At 42.2% G+C, this 24,911-nt stretch overlaps 1 protein-coding gene across 25 annotated transcripts in view; it reads left to right on the top strand.

The window, feature by feature from the left end:
- The window catches only part of KALRN (kalirin RhoGEF kinase), a 654,958-nt gene that overhangs the window by 449,519 nt on the left and 180,528 nt on the right, over positions 1-24,911 (top strand). For 6 of the 25 annotated variants that reach the window (XM_059064329.2, XM_067034424.1, XM_059064326.2 and 3 more), the window contains exon 34: positions 15,495-16,968. The exons of the other annotated variants lie outside the window; for them this stretch is intronic. In XM_059064329.2, the coding sequence (XP_058920312.1) occupies positions 15,495-15,557 (63 nt within the window). In that variant the 3' untranslated portion in view covers positions 15,558-16,968. Of the gene's footprint in view, positions 1-15,494; positions 16,969-24,911 lie in introns of those variants that run through there. 25 annotated transcript variants of the gene reach the window in all.

Raw genomic sequence — 24,911 nt, 5'->3', positions numbered from 1 at the left:
ATAGTATCCTGTTTCTTTATCTTGACCTTAGATTGAAAATGCCTGTTTGAGTTTTACCTGCCTGGAAGCTTAGCTTCACTTCCTCACTGCTGATGGCTACTGGCAACGTGTCTGCCATGACTAGTGGGATGTGGTGGACACTGGATGGGGATGGGGAGATCTAAGCATTTGAGGCATTGGGGTGAGATGGTGTGATCCTAGTGCCAGAAAGTAGGGTCTTGTCAAGAAAAACATGTTTGCCTGTCCTCCGTGGTGGCCTTCCACTAGGAACCACGGTGAAGATGGGACTTTGGCTCAGGGTCTCTCCCCGGGTGCCAAGTAGCAAATGCCCACCAAGGGGAGCAGCCTGCCTCTGCCCTGATAGCTCTTCCTATTGAGAGAAAACTGCTGGAAGATGCAGACCTGTGAAGACTGAGCCATTCCAGGTGTCTGCTCCCTAGTTTCAACCAGACCCTTCCCCCTGCGAATCAGTCTTTCCATTCTTCTGCCGCCATGTTCCACACGGGTCTGGCTCTGGTTGTGTTGGAGCAGTCACTGCCTTGTTTCAGAGCTGATAGTCAAGTTTCCAGCTTCCCCATGTGTGAGGGCTTAGAGTTGAGTCTTCCAAGTTCAGAATGTTAATCTACTGTCATTATTATTATTATTATTATTAATGCTCTAATTGGTTCTGTTTAAAATTGCTGATTGCAGAGACATGTATGCATTGATTAGAAGTTCAGGAGAGCTGTTCCTCTAATCTGCATGGCCCCTGCTGATGCTGGCTGTGAGATGCTTACTGAATGCTCCCCTAAGCATTGCTCTCTGCATCATATGCAAGGGCTTATACTCCTCTCTGAACTTCATGATGTACTGAAGGGAAAAACAAAACAAAACAAAAAAAACAGGTTCTGTATTTTTCTGTCTGTCTCCTGTCTCCTGCTAGCTGGTGTCCTTTCAGCTGCAGGAATGGGGTTTAAAAAGTTTCACTTACTCTTTGTTGTTACTCACTTACACAAAGATGACAGTCTGACTTAGTGAGCACTAGAGGATATTAAAAATTCATTACCTTTTCTTTGCCTCATGATTTTTTTTAAATTTTTTAAATTTTTTGGCCACACTGCACAGCCTGTGGGATCTTAGTTCCCCGACCAGGGATTGAACCCGCACCTCCTGCATCGTAAGTGCGGAGTCTTAACCACTGGATCACCAGGGAAGTCCTCTTTTCCTCATGATTTTAATGTATGCTATCTTTTTATCTCATTGATCAATTTATCAAGCATTTATTGAGCTCCTACTATCCGGCAGGTGCTATTCTAAACACAGAGGATAAGACAGTGAACAAAACAGACAAAGCACCTTGGTGGCCTGCTTAGACCTTTCTCTTTTGTGCTGATGTGAACCTAAATACGCTCGATTTTGAGGTATTTGGAATGCCTTGCAACTTACTTCTATTTTTTTGTATGTCTCTGTGACTGACACCATTGCAGCTTTTATCGTAAAAAAGTTTAGCAATTAGTTTAAAAAGATTACTTGGGAGTTCTTGAAAGTAGTCCCCCAATTTTTAATTTCCTGAATTAAAACCAGAAATCAAACCAGAATGTTAGATTTCCCGCCGCTATCATCTTTGAGCTGTGGTTGCAGTCAGCAGATTCCTGATTAGGGAAGCTTACCTTCATGGCAGGTAGACATTCCAGAAGAGGAGAAAAGATCAGGAAGTATTTGCATAGCTCCCAAATATTAAAATTACTTCTATCTCATATAACAGGAATACCAAAGGAAAATTGTTCTTTTAAAAAGTTCTTTTTAAACTTATGATGATGAGGAGGAGGAGGATGAAGGATGTGAGAGGATGAGGAGTGGGGAATAGTTTGTTAAATGGAGTTACTTCAAATTTTAGAATCTGAAATTTGTAATACAGAGTCTAACTTATCTGATGTCCCTACCCCACTTCACCCCACAACCTCTCAAAACAACAACAGTCACAATTTTTATGCCTCTTTACATGGGCTATTAAGAACCTTTATTGTACTCGTGAAAATTTTATTGAAAACTCCCCAAAGAGAAAGGTTTTTAGGATACGTTCTCTACCATTAGATTTAAGACAGTACTTCTAACAGGGACATAGACCAAACCACTAGACCGGTTATGTTATTTAGAGAACAAATAAGTAGGCACTACCATTAACACCTGGTCAAGCAGAAAAATCTGTTAACAGAGAAGAATGAAATTAGCTAGAGGCAAAAATGGAAAATTATTACAAATATTTTGGTACACCGAATTCATTCTTTTATTCAACAGAATTTTATTGAGTGTCCACTGGTGACCAGATACCATGGAGATTAAGTATATATAAGAACAACCTCCGTCCTTGTCCCAGAGTTTTCTGAGTTCATTCCCTCCCCCCCGGGGTCTTAATATGTGATGCCAAGTAGGGTGGTTATATAGGTGTTACTTGTATTTAAGGAAGGAGAGTTGTACTTAGCACTTCCTTTATGCCAGTTGCTGAGCGAGGCATCAGAGAAACTAGGAAGATGTATGTTAGGTGAGATACATACTTGCCACACATATACTACATTTTGTAACAGAAGTATACCCACTTTGAACAACAAAAACCCTGGGAGCCAGGGAAGGCTTTTTATACTAGAAGTGAAATTTGAGCTTGGCCTTGAAGTTCATCTTCCTTCTATTTCTCCTCCTTGGTATCAGTTTTGATCCCAGAATAATTATTCTAATCATGGACAGTCTGTAAAACAGCAATGCTACTGATACATCGGTATCAAAAGAAGTATTTTAGGGCTTCCCTGGTGGCGCAGTGGTTGAGAGTCCGCCTGCCGATGTACGGGACATGGGCTCGTGCCCCAGTCCAGGAGGATCCCACATGCCGCGGAGCGGCTGGGCCCATGGGAACTATTCAAAAGTCCCCTTAGAATTTTTACCAAAACTTTCTTATTGTTCCACATAATAATATAATTAAACCGTTTTTCCTTAAGCATATGCACTGAAGATTTTTTAAAAGAACTTTTGAAGCAATAATACATAAACATGATTTAAAATGTGGGTATTTTTCTAGAGATATTATTTTAAAATATAAAAGCTCATACTTATTTATTCTTTTTAAAAAATGTTTAAATAAGTAATAGCGTATGATAAGTACTGTTTTATACTTTTTTCCTTGTAACAAATCTGGGTAATTTCATAGCAGGACATGTAGAGCTGCATCATTCTTTTTGATGGCTACACAGTATTCCATACTTAGAGTACCATAATTTATTTAACTAGTCTTCTATTGATGGGTTTATGGGATGTTTCTAATCTTCTACCATTACAGACAGGTCTGTAATTCTTGTACAGATACAGTTTCTCACACTTGTCGGTCATGAGTATATTAACAGGATAGCTTCCTAGAAGTAGAATGTGCATTTTAAAATGTTGATAGACATTGTTAGATCACCCCCTACAGAAGCTGGACCAATCTATATTCTCTCCGGCTGAGTATGAGTGTCAGTTTCCCCAGGCTTGCAATCTAGTATATCTTCAATATTTTTCATCTTTTCCAATCTGGTATCAGATACTTTAAAATAATCCTTATTCATTATTTCTCTTGCATATATTTTGTTTAGCTGATAATATTGCAACTATATTATTTTCTGAAATATATTTGAAATGTGCAGTGTTTAACTTATACTATTACCTAATGAGAGTTATGAGCTTGTCTGATTAATTAGCTGTTATTTATACTCTTATTTCTATGGATGAAATGCATTCCTAATCAGAAACATCTGGTTTACATTAACCTTTTTAAAAAATTTATTATTGTAAAATATATATGCTGAAAATGCATCAAAAAGTACTAAACATATGAATGGATAATTATAAAGTGAACATATATGTAATAACCATGCAGTTCATGAAAGCAGGACATTGCCAGCTTTCCAGAAGCCCCTTGTGTGCCCCTCCCTGGTCACAACCCTGTCTTCTTCCCTAGAGGTAACCATTCTCCTGACATTCATAATTATACTGTCCTTACTTTTCTTTATTATTTTACCTCCTATGTATGTGTCCCTAAACAATATAGTTTCAATGTGGCTGTTTTTAAATTTATATGGCTAGATCCTACTGTGTGTGTTTCTTCTCTCACTCAACCCTCATTTTTATGGAATTCATCCATGCTGATGTGTGTAGTTTTTCATTCATTTTCACTGTTATATAATATTCCATTGTATGAATATACCACAATTTATTTATCCTTTCTGCACATGGGATGTTTGGGGCTGCTGTGAAAAATACTGCTATGAATATTTTTCTATATCCTTGTACACATGTACTTGAGTTTCTCTAGGGTGTAAAGGTAGGAGTGAAATTTCTAGGTGGGGAAAAAAAAAGGAAATTGCTAGGTAATAGGATATATATATATATATCTTCAACTTAACTAGATGGTGTAATCTATTTTTCAAAACACGGACACCAGATTTCCACTCCTACCAGTATCTGTGAGATTTTTCTGTTGCACTACATTCTTGAGTATACTTGATATGCCGACCTCAAAATTGTTGCGGATCTGATGGGTATGTAGTAATATCTGCTTATGGTTTTAATTTGTTTTCCCCTAATTACTAATGAGGTTGAAGCCTTTCCATATCTTATTGGACCTTTGGATTTTCTCCTTTACATCTTTGTTCAAGCCTTTGCCTAGTTGTGAGTTGTCTGGTTTTTTCTTATGCATTTTTAGGATTTCTTTATATATTCCAGATATTAGTCCTTTGTTGATTATACACATTGTTAAGTATCTGCTATCACTCTGTGGCTGGTCTTTTCACTCTCTTTATCGTATCTCGAAAAACATCTAGTTTGACATTTTGAAGGCAGTACGTTTGTAAGTTAAAGACTTATATGATGGGACATAATGAGATATTTCTTACATTTAGTCCTCAGTTTATCATTTGTTTCTCCACATAATAGTGTACCACCATGGAAACTTTATATATAATGTAGGTTTCTGTCAATCCGTAAGTTTACCTTTTGAAAAATATTTACTTATTTGGTTGCACCGGGTCTTAGTTGCAGCAGGCAGTCTCCTTAGTTGCAGCTTGTGGGCTCCTCAGTTGTGGCATGTGAACTTCTGAGTTGTGGCATGCATGTGGGATCTAGTTCCCTGACCAGGGATCAAACCCAGGACCAGGGATCAAACCCAGGACCCCTGCATTAGAAGCACGGAGTCTTAACCACTGCGCCACCAGGGAAGTCCCTACCCCTGTTTTAATAAAAGAATAAGAACTAGTTGACTTTTTTCAAGGTATCTGTTGCATTTTACTCTATATATTATGTGAAAGGTAATACAGTTAAAGCGATAAAATGTATTAGAAAAAAAGATAAGTCCACGGGATTTGAAACTCAGTTGTCTGACAAACAGATCCAAGACCCAGGAAGGAAATCTTTACATAGCAAAACTAAGCATCTGTGCTCACAGGAAAGCCTCTCCAATCCTTATTTTATATGTAATGCTTACCATCTCTGTCATCTAGTTACTTAGCCCCTAAGAAAATTAGAAGAGGAGAAAATTACTTTTATATAGACACACTAATAGCCACGAAGGCTGAGCTGTTGACAGCAAGAGAGGAAGCAGAAAAGCTATGAAAGCAAAAGCTGAAGGAGGAAATAAAACTCCAGCAGTTGGGTTCTATTTAGTGAAGGTACCAAGAGTGCTATATGACCTGGCATGTCTTACAACATCCTTTGTATTTTGTACTACACCATAACTATTACTCATGTTGGTTTGTGTAATTGTCAACAGATGGGGAAATTATGTTCAGTGTACTTTGCTTTTTAAGAAGTCAGAGATGTAAAGATATTCATAAAAAGATTTAAATGGGGAGAAAAAGGTGGTGTGGCTGTTTACCTTTAGTCATCCCGAACACTTGATTATCCTGACAGACACATTTCCCACAGGTTTTGGAGAGCTGAGGTGACGTTGACCATGATTTACATTAGTGGAAAGATTTGTAAAGGTGAAACTCAGCTTTTCTCAGTCCTAGTGACTGACTCCAAAACACTGATTCTGCACTCATTTGGCATTGACTGAGGGTCCTTGTATAATCCACTCTAGTCCAAGCCACTCTCCTATCACACATGGCCTATGAAAGAAGCCTCCTAATTGGTCCCCAGACATTCACTCTTACTTTCCTCTAATCTTTTCTTCACTCTGACACCAATGTGATCTTTTTAAAATGCAAGCTCTTTGCGTCTATGGCTTCAAGCCCTTTGAGAGGGTCCTTTTGCCCTTAGGGTGAATACCAAAGTCCTCAACGTGACCTGCGAGGGCATTGTCTGGACCTCAGCCCTCTTCTCTCTGCAGCCACTCTTCTTGTTTCCTGCCTCACAACGTTCCTGGCCTTCCTTGAATGTGTCAGGTTTCTTGCCGTCTTGGGACCTTTGTTTCCTCTGCCCGGAAAATCCTTTCTCCTTTTGCTCTCCAGTGTCTGCCATCATCTGACCCAACCACTCATTTCAGCCTTGTTTCCCACTCCTTTTGCTTTCTCTTCTTTCAGATCTTAGCCCTTTCTGACCCTCTGACTAACTCCCCTCCCCAAGTCATATCTCTCACTGCATTCTGTATTGTTATTTCTTGGAACTCATCACCATTATTTACTATATAAGCATTTGTTTGATTACACAGTTGCCTCCAACACCAGATGTTAAGTCCATGAGAGTGGAGACATATCTGTTTTATACCCCCACTGCACCACCAAATCTAACAGAATACTGATTTGCAGGAGGGACTCAGTTAATATTTGTTAAGTCAATAAGTGAAGACCCAATAAACACAAGGTAGTGTGTTGGGCATTGTGGGTAAGAAAGAGAACTAAAAATGGGGAACAAATATTATTAAGAAACTCAAACTTACCTAGTTTGGGAAGATTAAAGAAGGTTCAGCATTAAACTTTACCAAGTGGGTAGAGTTTATCCAGGCAGCATTGGTATTGGGAGTGGGGAAGAAAGTCATCCTAAATGGATCAAACAGCAAGAGCAGGGAAAGGGAGAAGGGAAAATATAGGATAAGTTTGGGGCATGCAGAGTAAATATGCCTGATGAAGTGTGGAGTTTGTGAGGTGAGCTGTCGGAAACAAGGCTGAAATGATTGGTTGGGTCAGATCATGGCAGACTCTGGACACCATTGAAAGGAATTTAGATTTTATTGAGTATTATCCAAGAAACACTGAGAGGGTTTTTTTGTTGTTGTTTGTTTGTTTAGCATGATAGTTACAGAATTACTCTTATCTTCACCTTGATGTGTAACTGTCCTTTTATGCTCTCATTCTTTCTCTTAGACTCAGAGACAGTCTAAAGTTAAACTGCCCACAGGCTCTGAATCTCATACTTTGTACCCACCTCCATCCAGTACATACATCCATTCAACACCTCTTCTTTCCCTCTTATTGTCAAGCATCTCCTTTCCCTTTGCCATCTCATGCCTCTTTGTTACTTCGTGCTCCCTGCACTGGAACTTCTCCTGATTCTTCTTTCTCCAGATCCTCCCCCACCTTCAACAGTAGTTTTTGTCGCTTCCATACTGATATCCATGACAAAAATTCCAACATGATATCTCTGAAGTGACGTTACTCCTAACAGCAGTTCCATATTCATTGTTTGTTCACACAGCACATTTTTTGTGCACCTACTATGTGTCAGGCACTGTTGCAGGCTGGAGATGCACCAGTGACACCAAACAGGCCAGTCCCCAACCTTGTGAACACTCAGTTCTACTGGAGAACCAGGAAACCAACAAGCAAATATAAGACCAAATGGTGACATGATGAACACTGTCACTGTAGCTCTTTCCAGTTTGATGCTGGCTTCCCTCAGTCTCAGCATCAGAAAAGTTTCTTTTTCTTTCAAACCAGCAGCTTGGTTTGACTTCCCTGTTTGGGGTAGAAGCAGGATTTTCCAGATACCCAGGTTTGTATCTGTGGATCCATTTGGGAGCATATCCCCTGATAGCCAGCCGGTCTGTTGCCAAGTCCTGAGGATGATTCCCTCAAAATGTCTGTCACATCACCCTGGTCAGGCCTTGGTCACCCTTTGCTTAAATTCTTTAAGTATCCTCCTAAATGTCTCCCGCTGCTTTCTGGGATTTTGCCCCTGCATTTTATCTTTTCTACTGACACCAAATTCATCTTCCTGAAACATCTCTTTCAATATCTCACTTATCTGTTAAAAGACTTCAGTAGCACTTTTATTTAGAATAAAGTACAGGCCCACCTCCAAAGTCATTTATATAGTTTTCCTTCCTATGCATGATCCTTTAGAGACCCTTACCTTTTATATACACTATAATGCACTTATATTAGATAGAATCATATGAAACTCCCATTTTCGTGGATCCAGAATGGTTGATTGAATATTGGCAATTTATACGTTGCAACCTAATTGCACTTCCCAAACAATTGGTTGCCCATATGTCTTTCTCCCGTGTTACACTGTGAGTTTTTTGACGATCATGTCTTGATCTTAATGTTGCTTCTATCTTTACTGTCTGCTACAGCATCTGGTACAAAGTAAACAATGGCAGTCGAGTGTCCCCACTCATGCTGTGATCTGCTCCTGCTGCTTCCATTTCCTATAATGCCCACCGACTTTACCTAATCACATCCTACCCGCCCCTCACTGCCAGCCTGACTCATGCCTCTTTCATGGAAATGCTCACTACTCCACATTAATCTCCTGCCACCACCTCTGAGCCAGCAATATTGCTCCCTACCCCCTGCCAAAATCGAATATCATTCTTTAACATCCAAAGCATATATATTTTACTTTGTGTTTTCCGTATTACTTAGCATGAAGTTGCACCCTTAACAGTGAGTTGAAAGATGTCTGTTTCTAGCCCTCCCTTTTCACTCTGGGACCCACTACCGTATTTCCAGCTGTCTATGATATAACTGCTCTTGGATGACTCACTGCAGTCTACTGAACAGAACTGAAACTAAACTCATATGCCATCTCCCGGGTCTGCTCCTGGCCTACATCCCCATCCAGAGCTTGGTCTCGAAGCCATCTCAGCTCTCCTTCATTCTCTATCCTCCTCCTGAAATAACATTCCACTGGATCATCACAGTGATTGCACATTCCTTAGCCTGGCTTCAGATTTTTATATAATATATAAAGTCTATCTCTGGGAGCTTCAAGAGGAGAAGCATGTCTCCCAAACCACAGCAACATTCTCTAGGACCTAGAGCATCCTGATAAACAGGCCACTTCCTCCTGGTCTTGCACCTCCCCTGGGGACCTCTCCTCTAACATGTTTTCCGGTAGATATGTGTGATTATCTTCACCAAAATATAATGATCTTTCAAATCATAATTGCCTTTGTTAGTATATGTCTAACATACACTGCATCACTGTGTCTTCAAAATTATCTCTCTGTCCTGATAGATATGTTTCTGACCTCAGGAAGAATGTTGCTGGAACACATTTTCTTCATTATTAGAATGATCTCTGGAGTCCCTTTCATCAGCACTTTGTGAGAAACCATCTCCTTCCAGTCTGCTTTTGTTTCCCAGGGGTTAGTTTTTGTCTCAGCAGCTGAATCCTGAGACCCACAAAGACAAAAGCTCGTGTGTGATACCTTGTGTTATCAGCAATGCACTGAGATAGAGCTGAGCATTCACAGAGAGGGCTCAGAAAAGACTTGTTTGAATATGTTTTATGTGTATAACTTCTGTTTGTGTATATTTATGAACTTTTGTGCGTCTCTTGAATGTGTTTCCCATATTGCTCTCTAAGAAGGATTCATCTCCGTGGTCTGGGAGGCAGGGATAGCTTGGATATTTTCCTCAGCCATCAGGCCCGTGACATTACAAACCAATAAGCCAGGTGCTCCAAAGGCTCATGGCCGCAGCTGGCACAGGAGAAGAGCCTCCCTGAGCTGCAGCCTGGGGTTATTTTTCTTTCCCACCTGCTTGGGGTCTTCCTTTTCCCTCTAAATATGAAAGACTAATTTTTCTGTTAAACATTAAAAGGAATGTGGATGTGTATACATGTGTGTGTATTTGTGCTCCTGTATGCATATATACATTATCCGTATATACATATATGTATGCATGTATGTATAGATGAAGGAAATACACCAACAAGTAAATAGTGGTTATTTCTGGATGGTGGCTTTTTCCAAATTCTCTATGATAAGTCAGATTACTTCTATTAGTAGCAACAACAACAACAAAAACCTGATAGATGCTATTTTTAAGGATAGGACACAATTATTAGGTGATTGCTGAGATCAGCCCTCTGTGTCAACCAAGGACAAAGGGACAAGCAGGGACCCAGTAGGGAACAGAGGGATGGACTTCTCCTCAGCATCTCCAGATGAGAGAAAGTGACCAGACGGTGAATTTGGGCTGACTTGCAGGATGGGCCAAGGTTACTGAAGGTTGTGAGCTGAGGAACTGGCAACTTTGTTTGGTTGTGAAGGTCAGGAGCCTTGGACAGTGGAAGGAAAGAGAAGGAAAATTGGGGGGGTGGGGAGAGGTGGATAGGGAGTTCATCAGGGTTTCCCCCCCAAACTCAGCTGTTCTGAAAAGCATGGAAAAGGTGAGGAAAAGCTTGAAATATACTTTCAAGTTCACGAAGAGAGTTTATGAAGAGATACATGCAGTGGGAGAGAGAAAAGGCAGACACGTTTCAAGTTTGGTTTTAATCCCCTGTGACTCCAGATGGAGGGGTTTCCTGAGTGATCAGCGTGGGGACACCGGGACCTGGGGTAGGAGGGATGGGTCACCCCTGCATGGGCGGCAGGGTTCCTTACAGCAGGTTCATACTTAGGTCAACACACAGCTCCCCCACCCCCTCCCCTCCCTCCTCCTCCCGCATCTCCCACTGTCTAAGGACACAGGGAAAATTTCTGATTCGAATTCTTGGTAAAAAGACAGTTTCTATCCTTTCTGAACTTGGAACAAAAAAAATTGCATGAAACAAACATTGTCAAGGATGTTCCTCCCACCCCACCTAGTCTCATGGTTCTCTCCAAGAGCGGAAGGAGAAATGGAAAGATGAAAAACAGGGAGAGTGACTCTTCCTCGCTGTGGCTCATTTCTTTCCTCTGGGGCAGTGTTCTGGAAGTGGGGACCCCCTGGCCTCAGAGCCAGGAGGGGACACAGCAGAGCCTGGCTCTGCACCACCTCCAAGGCCTCCCTGCTCTTCACCAAGCTGCTCAGCCAACTGTTCCTTACCAGTCACCTCCTTACCGAATTCCCAGTGAGGAGCCCCGGAGTCAGGATGAGCAGCACACACACACGTCTAAAAGCCAAAAGTAGAGTAAGAAACAGGAAAGAACAAAGAAAGTCACAAATATCAGTTTTGAAAAAGAGCTAAACTGAAAACATATTTCATGATGTTTATGTCTTTTCTCTCTGCACGATTCAACATTTGTACCTGTCTGTATCTCAGTTTTCATTCTGATGAAGGAACATTTCCAGTCTGGGCCCTAGTTTGAAATTTGAGGTGGAGAAAGGCTCTTTTAAACCAGTTACTATGGGATTTGCAGTTCCCTGTGTGTAATGGAGGAATACAAACAAAGCAGTGAAGTCCCCACCAAGGACCCCGCCCATCTACTGAAAAACATACAGTCCTTTCCCTTAGAAGCCCCTGCTGAAACTGGGCAGGTGGAGAAAAGCACGAAGTCTGCTGCTGTAAGGAAGCATCCAGAGCATAAACGACTGACAGTAGCAATTGTCTTTCCTCCTGAACTCCTACTATGAGCCTGGCGTTTTATGTATAATCTCTCACTCCATCCTCACAATTCTTCAAGGTAAGTATCATTATCCTCATTTTGCAGATGAGGAAGAATGTAGAAGTTAAATAATTGCCCAAGGTCACACATCCAGAAAGTGGCAGAGCTGAGATTTGAACCCAGGTCTTTCTCACGTCCACTGTGTACGCTGCATTCTGCCTGCCAAGTTCATGAACGAAAACAGTTGGGTGATTCAGGCAGAAACACACAAAGCAACATTTTGGCCCAAATGCTGTAAGTCTTACTGTTTCTCCCTCCTGACCAACTGAATGAAATGCACCTGAATTAAAAAACCAAGAACAAGGGGAAGAAAAGCATAAAAAACCAAGAACATACCATGTTCTATGTATTACATGTGCTAACTGCTCAGTGGCTGCTGTGTCTAGTGGAGCATGGCACGCGTCAGGAATTTAGAGGAGGCTGTTTATTATGTCTTGGCCACGGGACTAGTGATTCAAGCACACACCTGCCTCAGTGGCTTCCAAATCCAGCAGACAGAAGCATCTAGAATATATAGTAGTCAACTGAAGATCTATTTTAAAATATATTGCAAAATAGCTGCCTCAGATTCTTTGTGGAACAAGAAAGGATGGAAATCTATAATATAACAAATATGTTCCCCGTTTATGGCAATTTTTATACCATTGGATGTCCAATGATGTCTCTTGTACACCCAGGGACTGTAGAACATCTCATTATAACTCAGAAAACTCGTATTATTAGTGTCTAATATTAGAATGAGACCTACAGTATATTAAATAAATAGGTAATCTGTTCCTATGAAAGGGTCTGCACCTAAATAGAGGGAGTTGCGAGAAATCTCAATATAGTTGCCCCCCCCAAAAAAAAATTCTGGGGAGGTCTGGTTAATAAAAGCTGCTGTCCTATTAAAATGGGTCTCACTGATTCTTGCTCCTCATGGAAAATGCCCAAGTGCTTCTGGACAATGTACGCTGGCAGATGTGAAAATGCAGTTGAAATGCTACAAAACTCAGGTTTTTCAACCATGGAGTGGCTGGTACATAGAAAAGGCCTCCGCCTTAAGGATTTTAAACCAGGTGACCCTTAGAATTACCGAGGAATCATTTCAAAAAACGCATCCCAGGCTCCTCACTGGCCTGTTGAATCAGAATGCCAAAGGTAGAGGGTGATTGGATGTGGGATATCTGTGAATTCCAAGCAGAGAGTTATTTTCTAGATAATAGAGATCATTAGCATTTCAAAGAAATTTAATGGCCTTCTTCTTCTTCTTTTTTTTTTTTAACCACACTTCCACTTAAACCTTTCCCACTAGTCTTTGCCCTAGGCCAGATTTTTAGAAAAATCATCTCAATGAGATGATGAATGGCCATCATTTTTAAAGAGCTATGCATTGGTGTTACCTACTCTTTTAAGGTATCAACTGGGCCATATAAAACAGTGGCTTCCTATGTAAATGTGTATGTATTTTCTCAGAGTTTTGGAGAACAAGTGTTCAGTTTGCTTACATGCCTTCATTTCTTATATGTCTCACATATCAAACCATCATCAGATAGATTTGCAGGTACACAGGGACCATCACAACTTGAGTTTTAAAAGGGGATAAAAGTTTTTGTGCAAAATCTAATGAATACACATAATGAGGTGACCCAAACCACTTCTAGTTAGGTCCTCAAGGATAACATGGATCCTCCAAATGTGTGAAGGATGCTTTCTAAGACCTTTGGAATCCACAAACATTACACACACACAAATATCATTTAACAGATGGATCCTCCTTTACAAAAGGCAACCTAGCACAGTGGTTAGGACAGCTTTGGAGTCAAACCAACCTCAGTTCGGATCTCAGCCCCTCCACTGTCAGTTGTATGATCCTGGGCAGGACCTCAGTGCTTCAATCTGCAAAATGGGGGTAATGGTATTACCCACCCCATAAGGTTGTGGTGCAAGTTATGTGAAATGATGCGTGCCAAACACTCAGCGCTTCACCTGGCACATGGTAAACGTGCAATAAATATTAGCCATTAATAATAGTGATAATAAAAATGACACACATAAATTAGCTATTAATAATGATGACACTAAAAATATTTTTTAAAACTGTTCTCCCCTTCAGAATTTTAACCATTGCATAAAGAGCAAAATGTGAAATTCAGCGCTTGTAAGACTATTAAATTCTGCCACTAAAATAAGTTCCACAGATGTAATAGCACATCTATAAACTGGTACTGACGGTGAATTATGATGTGGGGGACTAGCTAATCAGGACAGCTGATGCTACCTCCCCCCCAGTCCATAAATGTAACATTATGCAAAGGAAAATATGATTTAAAATTTTTGAGTCCCTTTTGCCCTGGAAAAGGTGAGCCCAGTACTTTGCCCTTTCACAGGAGCACGCGTACTGCCCCTGGCTTACTTCAGAATCTCATCTCCCTCCTGAATCCTTAGCACCTGCTACCTTTCCCACAGCTCAGGGTAACTGCCATTTGAACTTGTTGCTGAAGTGTTTTCTCTCCCTTAATGAACAGTTTTTGCCTGGCTGGAGGTCTTACTAAGGGAGTCTCATACTGTTTTTCTCATTTTTATAAGGCAGGCTTTGATACCATGAGCTGAGCCACAGTCTAATGGAAGGTCATACTCTTTAATTCATCTTGAATTTTTCTCTTGGCTAAGAGCCATTGCTTTTTAAAATATGTCACTCTTCCAATAGCACTAGAAGTTGGTTCTCTTTGAGGGGCCATTGTTCTTTAAAAAACGATGATTCCATTGCCTCCAATGGCCCAGTAGAGATGGTGTAACCAACACTGGGATATGGGGTCTCTGGCATGACTCCCTCACTCAGGAATCCATTCCCTCAGCTGGCCTTGCAGCCCGCACTAACCAACTGCGTGCCTTAGAAAAAGTCCAGACTACCACTTTATGGACCCTGGAAACACTTGAAATCAGGAATGTTAAGTCAGTTGCTACTAAAAATCTGCTGCATAAATGGGTAAACTTTTCTCAGTTTCTTTCCCCCAACTGAATGTCATGGTAAGACTTGGTAGGGCATAGGGACCCTAAAAGAGTTGAAACAAGAAAACAAAACAAAACAAAAAGGGTATGAAATAAACACTAATGATCACTGCCACTGGACCTCATATGTTTTTTTAAATTGGGGTATAGTTGTTTTACAATGTTGTGTTAATTTCTACTGTACAGCAAAGTGGAGTTCCCTGTGCTAAACAGCAGGTTCTCCTTATCTATTTTATGCATATTAGTGTATATATGTCAGTCCTAATCTCCCAATTCATCCCATCCCCCCTTCCCTCCTTGGTGCACTGGACCTCATATTTAATGCATCCCTAGTTATATTATTCCTGGCTTTCCTCCTCCTTATCTGTCTGGGAAATTGGAAAGCCACAGCCGGAGTGCTCTACAGGGAACTAATGCGAGGAACAGTATACAGATTTGAACTTTGACAGTGTTTCACAGTTAAAAATGTCCAGTGAGTGATCCTCCTCTGGATCCTGGACCCGGTTGGCTTCTTCTGAACCTTCAGACCGAGCACTGTCCTACACAGAAGTCTGCTTCCTCCATTTCCTCTAAAATTATGACTGTGTGTTTGCCAGGTTGCACTCTGTGCGTTGGGTTGATAGAAATACATTAGGTCGCACTGACGGTTTCACTCTGTTTTCTATAAAAGGCTACAGGAATCTCATGGAAATTTTTGCAAAGTTATATGCAAATCACAGAGCCCCGGCCCTTTTCTTAACAGGATGGCAACCTTGCTCCTCGGTGGTACCTGGGACCTGGAGATCCTTTCTCCACTTACGTTTAGCACGCAGCTCACCGGGTTAGCCGTGCCGCCGTTGGGACCTCCCACCTGGACTCCCATCACCCACCTCTCTTGAGACTGCTCTGGCAGGGCTGGGGTGGGGTGCAGCCTTTGCTCAGAGGGCCACATGTTCCAGGCAAAATCTGCCCCCCTGGGCCATGGGCTCACCCCTCGGGGCCCCTTGCTTCTTTCTCTACTGGGTGCAATTCGAGGTTGCCGAGCTTCTCTCCAAAGTCTAAAATGGTGGGACAGTAGGGACCTGTGAGAGGCCCCATGGCCCGATGCACCACCTCCCAATCTGAACACCAGGCACCCCCGGACCCTCGCTGCCCTAGAGGTCTGCCATGTGAGTGGGCAGGTTCATCAGAGGGAGGTACTTGTCCCTGGAGTTCTTCTCCAGGTTGAATGTTTCTATTGTCAGTGGCCCCAATCTAGAACAACCCATCATTCTAATCCAGCCTGCCTCCCCCGTATCATGAGAAGGAGGGAGGAGGAAGGAGGGACAGTTTACGGTTATGGTTTATGGAAGATGAGGGAACTCCAGCCTTTCCCAAACACTGGCAGGAGCCACTTGTCCCAACAGATATTCTGTCTGCTTCAGCCTACCCAGGTTCTGTCACGATTTTCTAGCTCCTCCCTAACCTCACTCACTCCTGAGGTGTCTGGTTCAAAGATCACCCTCCCAGCCTTCCTTGGCTACCAAATCATCCTGTTAGGGGATGGGTGGGGAGTGGGAGAAGAAATAAGTGAAACAGACAGACTGGCCACGTGTTGATAATTGTTGAGACTAGATGATGGGTACATGGGTATTTATTATATCATTCTCTCCCTTTTGTATATGTTTGCAGTTTTTCATAATAAAAAGTTAAAAAATAAAAAAAAAAAGTCCTCCAACTTTCAAAACACTCAAGAGAGAGCCCCTAGCCCCAACACAGTTTCATGGAAACCCCACACCAAGGCAAGAGGCAAAGATGACTCCATTACATATATATATGTATATATATATATATTCATTTTCTAATTTTTTTAAGGCCCACTGCTTTATTTTCAATAGACTCAACCTTATTTCTAAGAGGTCCCAAAGTTGCGCTTACTTCCCTCAACTGGGTTATGGGGGAGGGCTTGGGTAAAGGGTTCCTTAACATCCTGAAAGTTTACACTTCCATGTATCTCACAATCTTATTGTGAGGATGGGACTTGTTCAGTGTTCTGAACTTTGAAAAGGAAACGTGTTCTCAATTCAAAGTGTCATTCTCTGGAATTGCACCTGGCTCAGGAAAGGACTGTCTTTGTACTTGAATTTAAATCTAATGGAGAACCTTAACACGGGCATTTGCATGACTAAGAATTGCTGCTGTCTTTTTTTCCATATGTCACTTTCTTGAATGTGTTCTAATAAAATGATTCTAAAGCAGGCTGTTGATATACAGTGATTTATAAATACTTTCTGTTGAGTGCTGAGGCCCTTAATTTTATACCAAGAATTCACCCCATCCCACTTTCTGGAAAGGTCTGTTTGTTGGGGACAGATGCAATGAGTGTACGTCTGGCCTAGTTGCGGCACCACTGCAATTGCAGTCACTAATGAGAATCATGTCAACCACAGCGATTTTGTCTTCTGGTTGCCTAGCAGCAGAATTTGTTTTCCAGAATAAAGATGGCCATATGAAGTAGATGAGTGTGATGGGGGAAAGTGGAGGGGGCAGGGCAGGAACAGGAAGATAATTCCCTCGGCCAGAGAAAGAGCAAGGCAGAAGGAGAGACAAAGGCAGCCAAAAAGAGAGGTCAAGTTCTAATTCGTTCTGGTCAGTGATAAGAGTCAGCATGTTCAAGTGATTACCGGTTGTTAAACTTCATTTATAAAATTGCACCTTTTGATATCAAATTAGAGCAAGTAACAAATTTCAAAATCTCAGCAAACTAGAAGCAAATAAAAATATGTATTTCCAAAGGTAGATATTTTGAGAAGCACTTTTGATTCCAATCTTTATCCCCCTTCAGCCAGACTGGCCTGGGCACTCTCATGAGCCAATTGCCAACTTGGGCGAGTTCTTTGGGGCAGGAGGCTTTGTTAGAAACCTTGTATGGGGCAGAGAAGGCCGGACCAGACAAGGAGCCTTCCGTATACTGAGCGCCCTTCTCACACCAGATGCTGGGAAAGCACTTGATATACATCAACTCCTCTAGTGTTCAGAGCCATCCTGAGAGGCAGGCAGTACTGTCTTCATTTTCCAGATGAAGAGGCTGAAGCTGAGAGAAGTAAATAACTTGTACAGAGTCATAAAGCTAGATAATAGCAGATCTGTGATTCAAATTCAGGTCTCTGATCCCCAAACCCATGCCTCTTCGGACCACAGGGCTGATGGCCAGTGCCCAGCCTGGGCTCTCCCTTGTACCTTGCCATTGTCTTTAATGAATTTTGCAACCTCTGTGTGCCCTGGGGGTGGTGACGTGTCGCAGAGCCAGCATCCTTCTCTTCCTGTGATTGGAGATCCCTTCCAGGTCAGGGTTTTGCAACCCATATCCTCATACCTGGGACTTAGTTTTGTAGAGCACAGTCTGACGAGGCTGAGATCCTCATTCAGTTCTCACAGGGATTTGATCACTCAGAAAATATTTGAGTATCCCTAAGTGCTGGGCATTATGAACTAGGTGGGCAAATATAGACTCAGCTCCTCTTCTCACAGAGCTTAACAGTGGAGGAGACAGGCATTAATCAAGAAACACTTGCATGGATATATAATTATAACTGGAAGGGAACTTGGAGATCCTTGAGATCCACAGATGAAACTGAGACCTAGAAATGCTAAGCAGTTTGCTTAAGACCATATAGCAAGTTAGGGGCAGCAGGAGGACTAGAACTCAGTAGATTTCTATTCTCAGACTGCCTTTTCCCTACTATGTCGCACTCCAGTCTCTTGCATACCCAGAAACTGCCCCCTAACCACAGCCAGCACTATGAACGTATTGACCAATCAGCACACTATCCCCAGCCTAGGAAATGCCAGACAGCACACTTTGTAATGATAATCAAACAGCATAGTGAACTGAACCCTTGAGGATGGCAGTTACCCAAGCCTTGTTTACAGACTTATTTCAGAGCCCAAAGCAAGAACAGAGAGGCAAGGCTCCCGTGCTGTAAGAAGAGTGCCTGCAGGTGTTTCAGTGTTTTGGTCTGACCCAGTATATTCTTATCTCTCAAGTTCAGTAGTCATTCCTTCACTCACTAATTCAACAAATATTTATTGAGTGCCAACTAGGGACCGTGCACAGTTCTCAGAGCTGGGGACACAGCAGTGAGAAAGTAGAGTGCCCTCATGGAGTGAACATTCCACCCGGGGGAAACATGATAAATGAATACATAGGTAAATATCAGCATATCAGAAGGTGATAAATGCTACAAAGAAAATTATATCAAGAAAGGGAAGTGGGGAGTGATGCATTTTTAGGTAAGGTGGTTGGGAAAAAGACATCCCTGAGAAGATTATGTTCTCGGTCATCATTTTACACACACACACACACACACACACACACACACACACACACACACAAGACTGTGCAGATTTAGTTCAGAGAACTAAATGTTTCTCAGTAGCATGTCCAAGAGCCCAATTCCTAGCTTTCCTTTTTTTTCCTTTGAGTTAAGTCAGTGGTTCTCAAACTTGAGTGTACACCAGAATCAGCTGGAGCACTTGTTAAAACACAGATTGCTGGACTCCACTCGCAGAGTTTGTGATTCAGCAGGTCTGGGGTGGATCCAAGAATTTGCATCCCCAGATGCTGCTGCTGCTGCTGGTGGTCCAGGGACCTCCCTTTGAGAGCCACTAGGTTAAGTATTATAGCTGGAAGATCTCTGCTAAAATCCTGAGAAAGGATATATCTATTCATTAGGATCCATGGACTTTATCAAAGTAGCTATTCCTGGAAGGGCAGGATCCTTAAGAAATGTGACTTTTTTTTTTTTTTAACTGGGGTAAGTTTCAGAAGCGACAGCCCAAGACCCCAAGCATTGAGGAGTTAGGGCAAAGGACAGGTCATGAAAAGACGGTGACAATATTTCATTGCTTGTCTATCAATGCTTTGCATTTTCCTAGCATTTAATACTTTTACAAGCCCTTTCCTCACTACTCTCTTTTGGCAGTTAACCTGTTAGGTAGATATTTACAGATGTCATTATTACATTTTGTAGGTAAAAAAATTGAGACACAAAGAGGTGATATGGCCTGCATAGGGCATCAAGGATGAGAACCCCAGCTGCTCTACTCCTAGTCCAGTGTTCTTTTTCTACTCACACTCTTCATAACATGAGCTGTAGCTTTCTCCTGGGGCATCTACCCCAGGCCATTAAAATCCAGGACATGTAGTTGCTCTTTGCTTTTGCTCTGTTCAAAATCCCACTTGCTGCAAGTAGATTATCCATGTGGGTGATTAACTGTGACAAATACTAAGCCCTGAATGAGTTTGCTCTACCATAAACACATTTCTCTTCTACCAGGTATTGTACAGAGAAAATGCTAACTCATTTTAATATCAGCCCAAGCTAGAACTAATCATTATGAAAGCAAACCTGCTGGGGGAAAAGCAGACATAATACTTTCCAAAGGCAAATAGAAATGGTATTTGATTATGTGTACCTTTGCTTCCATTCCATTAGTCGAGATAATTGAAAGTTTCCTGTAACACTAAAACACGTAGCGAAAGGAGAGTGGATTTTGTTAAATCTGATGACTGATGAATCACTTTCTCAGGTCTTTAAATATACCCAAAAAAAAGAAAATCATAGACATGAAACATAAAATCCTGTTTTCCAGTACTTGCCTTTCTGTTATTTTCTCCAGTCCTGCACTGATTCCTCATAGTGGGAGAGTAAGGTCTCTCATTGAGTCTCACAGACGAGGACCCAGGGGTTACAAGGAGCTGTTTCCCATCAGCTTCCATACATGTTTTTGACCATCGAAGAGCCCAAGGTTTTAGAAGTTTCATTTCTAATACTGCCCTCATCTGTCTCTCAACCCATTGATATTCTGACATATTCCTCCTGTACTGCCGTTGGGACCACTCATTTATTCAATAAGTACTTAATAAGTACTGAGTGTGTACCAGACACCATAAGAGCCACTGAACAGGCTATGAAAATGAGTTAGAAATAATCCTATCCTCAAAGAACATGGCATATATTAGAATCACTGTAAATTATAGAATAGTCAACACTGAAGTGTATTCTAGATGTAGATCATAAACCCGTGTGAGCATCTTCCCATTTTAATTCTCTGTACGCTCAAAGAAAGCTAATTAATGAACTATTTTAGTGTCAACATAAAACAGGCATCATTAGGAAAGAAAAGTTACCTGGAGAGGAGAGTGGGATACGGAAGAAACTCTACTCTGTAGCTCTGAGCACACACCAAGATGTGCATTGGCAGCCCCGAAAGCATGGTAACAAGGGAGCGGTATAGGATCTAGCATCTGCTGTAGATATTCCACATGTGGACTATAACAAATTGAATTTATGAGGATCATAAAACTTGGATGATAAGAAATTCCATATTGTTGAAAGATCTGGTATGAATGTGTTTTTGCTGAGCTTTAGACTCCAAAGTATGCTATAAAAATGACTGTTCGTTAAAAATATATAGTTTGGGCTTCCCTGGTGGTGCAGTGGTTGAGAGTCCGCCTGCCGATGCAGGGGATACGGGTTTGTGCCCCGGTCTGGGAAAATCTCACATGCCACGAAGTGGCTGGGCTCGTGAGCCATGGCCACTGAGCCTGCACGTCTGGAGCCTGTGCTCCACAACAAGAGAGGCCACAGCAGTGAGAGGCCCACGTACAGAAAAAAAAAAAAAAAAAAAAAAAAAAAATATATATATATATATATATATATATATAGTTCATGCCCGCTGCAACACAAGGATTGAGCATATAAGAAAACAGGTTGGGTTGGAGGAGATGTGGTGGCATGCAGAGGATTCATTTAGTTGCATCTGTATTAGAAAAGCCATGAGAAGAGATGCAAACCATAATTCAACCGTGTGTGTGTGTGTGTGTGTGTGTGCGTGTGCGTGGGTGTGTACCTATGTATACACAAATACACATGCACAGGAAAGGTGTTGAAGCCCAGTAAAAATGATTTTATGAGGATGTGAGCCCTTTAAATAAATTCCAAATTCATAATCCAAAAAGGAAGACAAGTTTAGAAAACCTCAAGTGCAGCCAGAAGACAAGGATAAGATTGTAGTTCTGGTGACCAAGTGGCTCAAGGAACACCGCTCACACACCTACCTCCTACTTGTGTTGGGCCATCTGATGGTGGAGGCCATCCGCCTCCACTCCTTAAAGGAGCTGCTCTGGCTCTGACTCCATTCTGCTTTAAGGTGGGCTTTGTTAATAGTCGAATCCCAAGACAGGGGTTCAGGGCAGATACACAGCTGGATCTCATATCTGTCCCATGAACCCTATTTATGCCAGCTCTGCAAGCCCATCCTGGCCCGGGAGGGAGTTTTCACAGCACAGGTGCTGTATCCAGCCTTACCAATGACCATCAGGGGTGCTAGTGGTGTGATCATATAGCCAGGCCTGCTGTGGGTGTGTCTGGTCACGGATAGCGGTAGCCACAGGGAAGCATAGCAGTGATGGGGGAGGGGGTCTCTATGTATCTGCCTTTGAGTTTCCGGGATGGTGGAACAACGTGTGTTATTCTATTTGTAAGGATGTCCAGAGATTCTGTTGCCTGGCAATGGTGACCTTTTAATGGGCCTTACACCCAAGCATCATGTGAAGTTTTTAGATCTGGCTATGCTGAGTTCTGCTGGGCCGTTGCTATGGCATCAATCAGGGTAAAAGGATCCCAGGGTGCGAGTGGGGACTGAAACATAGTTGATGTAGAAGCAGAGTTTAGATTTCACCGGTATGGCACACTCACTCTGAGAGTGACCCAGAAGTATGGCCCTCCAGGAGTTGCTCTGGTATCTCATAGATTCATGAGGACTTGCATGGGCATCTTGGCCCTGAGAGGAGGAAGTGTTTAAATAGATTTACACAGTTAAGTTCCTACAAGGACGCTGGAAGTTAGCAATGGAAATAGGAGGCTTTGTACTCCCCAGATTCTCCCTTCATTCTCGTTTGGCATTGAAGATGCTGACATATTGCTTTATTTGTTGGGACAAGCAACCAACAAACTTGTTGGAGAGCCATTGATATAGGGGCCTCAAAACCAGACCACTACAAATGATCTAAGTACTCTCTGTCCACCCTGCAAGGCAAGCTGCAAAGCAAGCTCAGTGATGGAATAGGTCATTAAAGGGGGAGGCCCTTGCAGGGTCTCATTGGTTGGTTGGTGTTGCAGGATATAAGTGATCACATTCCAGCTTAATGGCACAGCACATGGTGGTTAGTAGGGCCAGACAGGTGCATAGCCTTCTAGGAGAGTCCATCAACCCAGCACTTTTAGCTTCTGAGGAATAAATGATTCAGAAATTAAAGTGAGATGGTAGTTATCCCAGTGAGCCTGATGGTGTTACAAAGATGATTTCTTAGACCATTGCCACATGCCAGTTTCCCATCAGACCTCAAATTTGGCTATAATAGTCAGAAATCTGGCTGTTTTCTCGTAGATTAAATGTCTTATGAAAGAAACATATGCAAGTAGAGGTGGTGGTTGAGATCCAGAAGGTTGAGGCTGGATAGCATCGATATTTACACTGGACACATTGGTCTCTTTGGCAAATATTTGACATGGGGGAAGGCTGTCAAAGATTATGGCCAAAGTAATGCAATGATTTGGGCTCTGGAGGGTCCCCTTAACTATCATAGACTATGGGAAAAGCTAATATATCCTCAGAGATCAATGAGAGGGTCATTTATACAAAAAACAAGAGAATGAATATTATTAATAATTAGTGACCCTCAATAAATACTAGATATCCATCATATCATTTATTCACTCAGCAAATATTTATTGAATACCGACTATGTGCCAAGCGCTATCCTAGACAACAACAAACCAGTCAAGAATTCCTGCCCCCATGGGGTTTACATTCTGACGGGAATACAGACAAATAAATAAGTAAAATATATAAAGTACAGATGATGACACATGCTACAGAGGAAAAACTATAGCTTCAAAGGATGTAAGTAGTGCAGGGGATGAGGGAAGAAGTGAGGGGAGGATCTGAGTCTGGTGACCTAATCGGAGATGCAGAGATTAGTGAAATTAGGCCAGATGGTCTCAAGGCAGATGGTGGTAACGTGGCTCTGAGTTTTGGAGGAGAGGGAGGGTTGAGGGTTCTGTGAGGAGCACACACAGGTCTTAGAAATTTCTCTTCATTACTCCCCAGAAAAGCATGAAGACTGGGGAGGAGTGGTCTTACCTAGGGAAGAGGTAGGGGCTCTCAGGTAAGATGGCCTCTCCCCCAGCCTTCATGCCTCCTATGGAGCCAAGAGGAATGTGCCCCAGAAGTCAAGTGGGCCCCAGACTACTCCCCCAGCCTCCACCAGGGGTCCAAGTGAGCCTTTCTGATATGGTATTAGCCTACGTTAGAGGAATCTGGATTCCATCCAGTCTGACGAGGACTTCACCTGTGGTGTGACCAGACATCCCTCAAAGTTCACATGATGAGATTCTTGAAAATCAATACAGGTATGGTCCAAGTATAAAATGAGTCCAGGAACCAAGAGTTCATGGAATAACTTCATAAATCTCTAGAAGCTCAAAGAGGCTTTGCAGATTCTGAGAAGTATGGTACAGTATTTGTTTTGTCTTTCATAGGCTTAAAATATGAATTCCCTTTGGTTACCTCCCCTGATTCCCAGCAGACTGCAGGGCCCCTCAAGTCTAGCTTGATAAAGGTTCAGCAACAGGAAGAATAGTTCCCAGTCATGCATGTTTGGGACAAATCCCAGTCACCAGTACAAAGGCAGAAAGAATTCCAGTTCTCTTTATCAAAACACAGGCCCTGGGAGACCCTGTGAAGAGGCACAGGAATTCAAGCTAGAGACTTAAGATATTAACTCATATAGAATCTGTTCCTTGGGCCCAAGTAACAGATATGTTCAACCTAGATCTGAGTCACTGGCAGCAGGAAGATGGTTCAGTCACAATTGTGAGGTAAATGTGGCTTCCTCTCCCCAAACCCCACTTTGGACTCATAGAACTTAGGCAGCAGACTGGGTAATTAAGGAGGAGCTGGCTTTCTCCTCCCAGCTGCATCAGTTTGCCCTCAAGAGACAAGCTTTTGGTTGAAGCCAAATGAAAGGGGAGCTCAGGGTACTAGCATGCATACATATACACATGTACACACACACACACACACACACACACACACACACACACCCTCCCATTCATTGTGTAATACCTTCCCA

This window comes from Kogia breviceps, chromosome 5, assembly GCF_026419965.1.
Source record: "Kogia breviceps isolate mKogBre1 chromosome 5, mKogBre1 haplotype 1, whole genome shotgun sequence".
Classification (NCBI taxonomy): Eukaryota; Metazoa; Chordata; class Mammalia; order Artiodactyla; family Physeteridae; genus Kogia; species Kogia breviceps.
The sequence above is the reverse complement of the archived record's forward strand: the minus strand, read 5'-3'. Positions and strand labels throughout refer to the sequence as shown.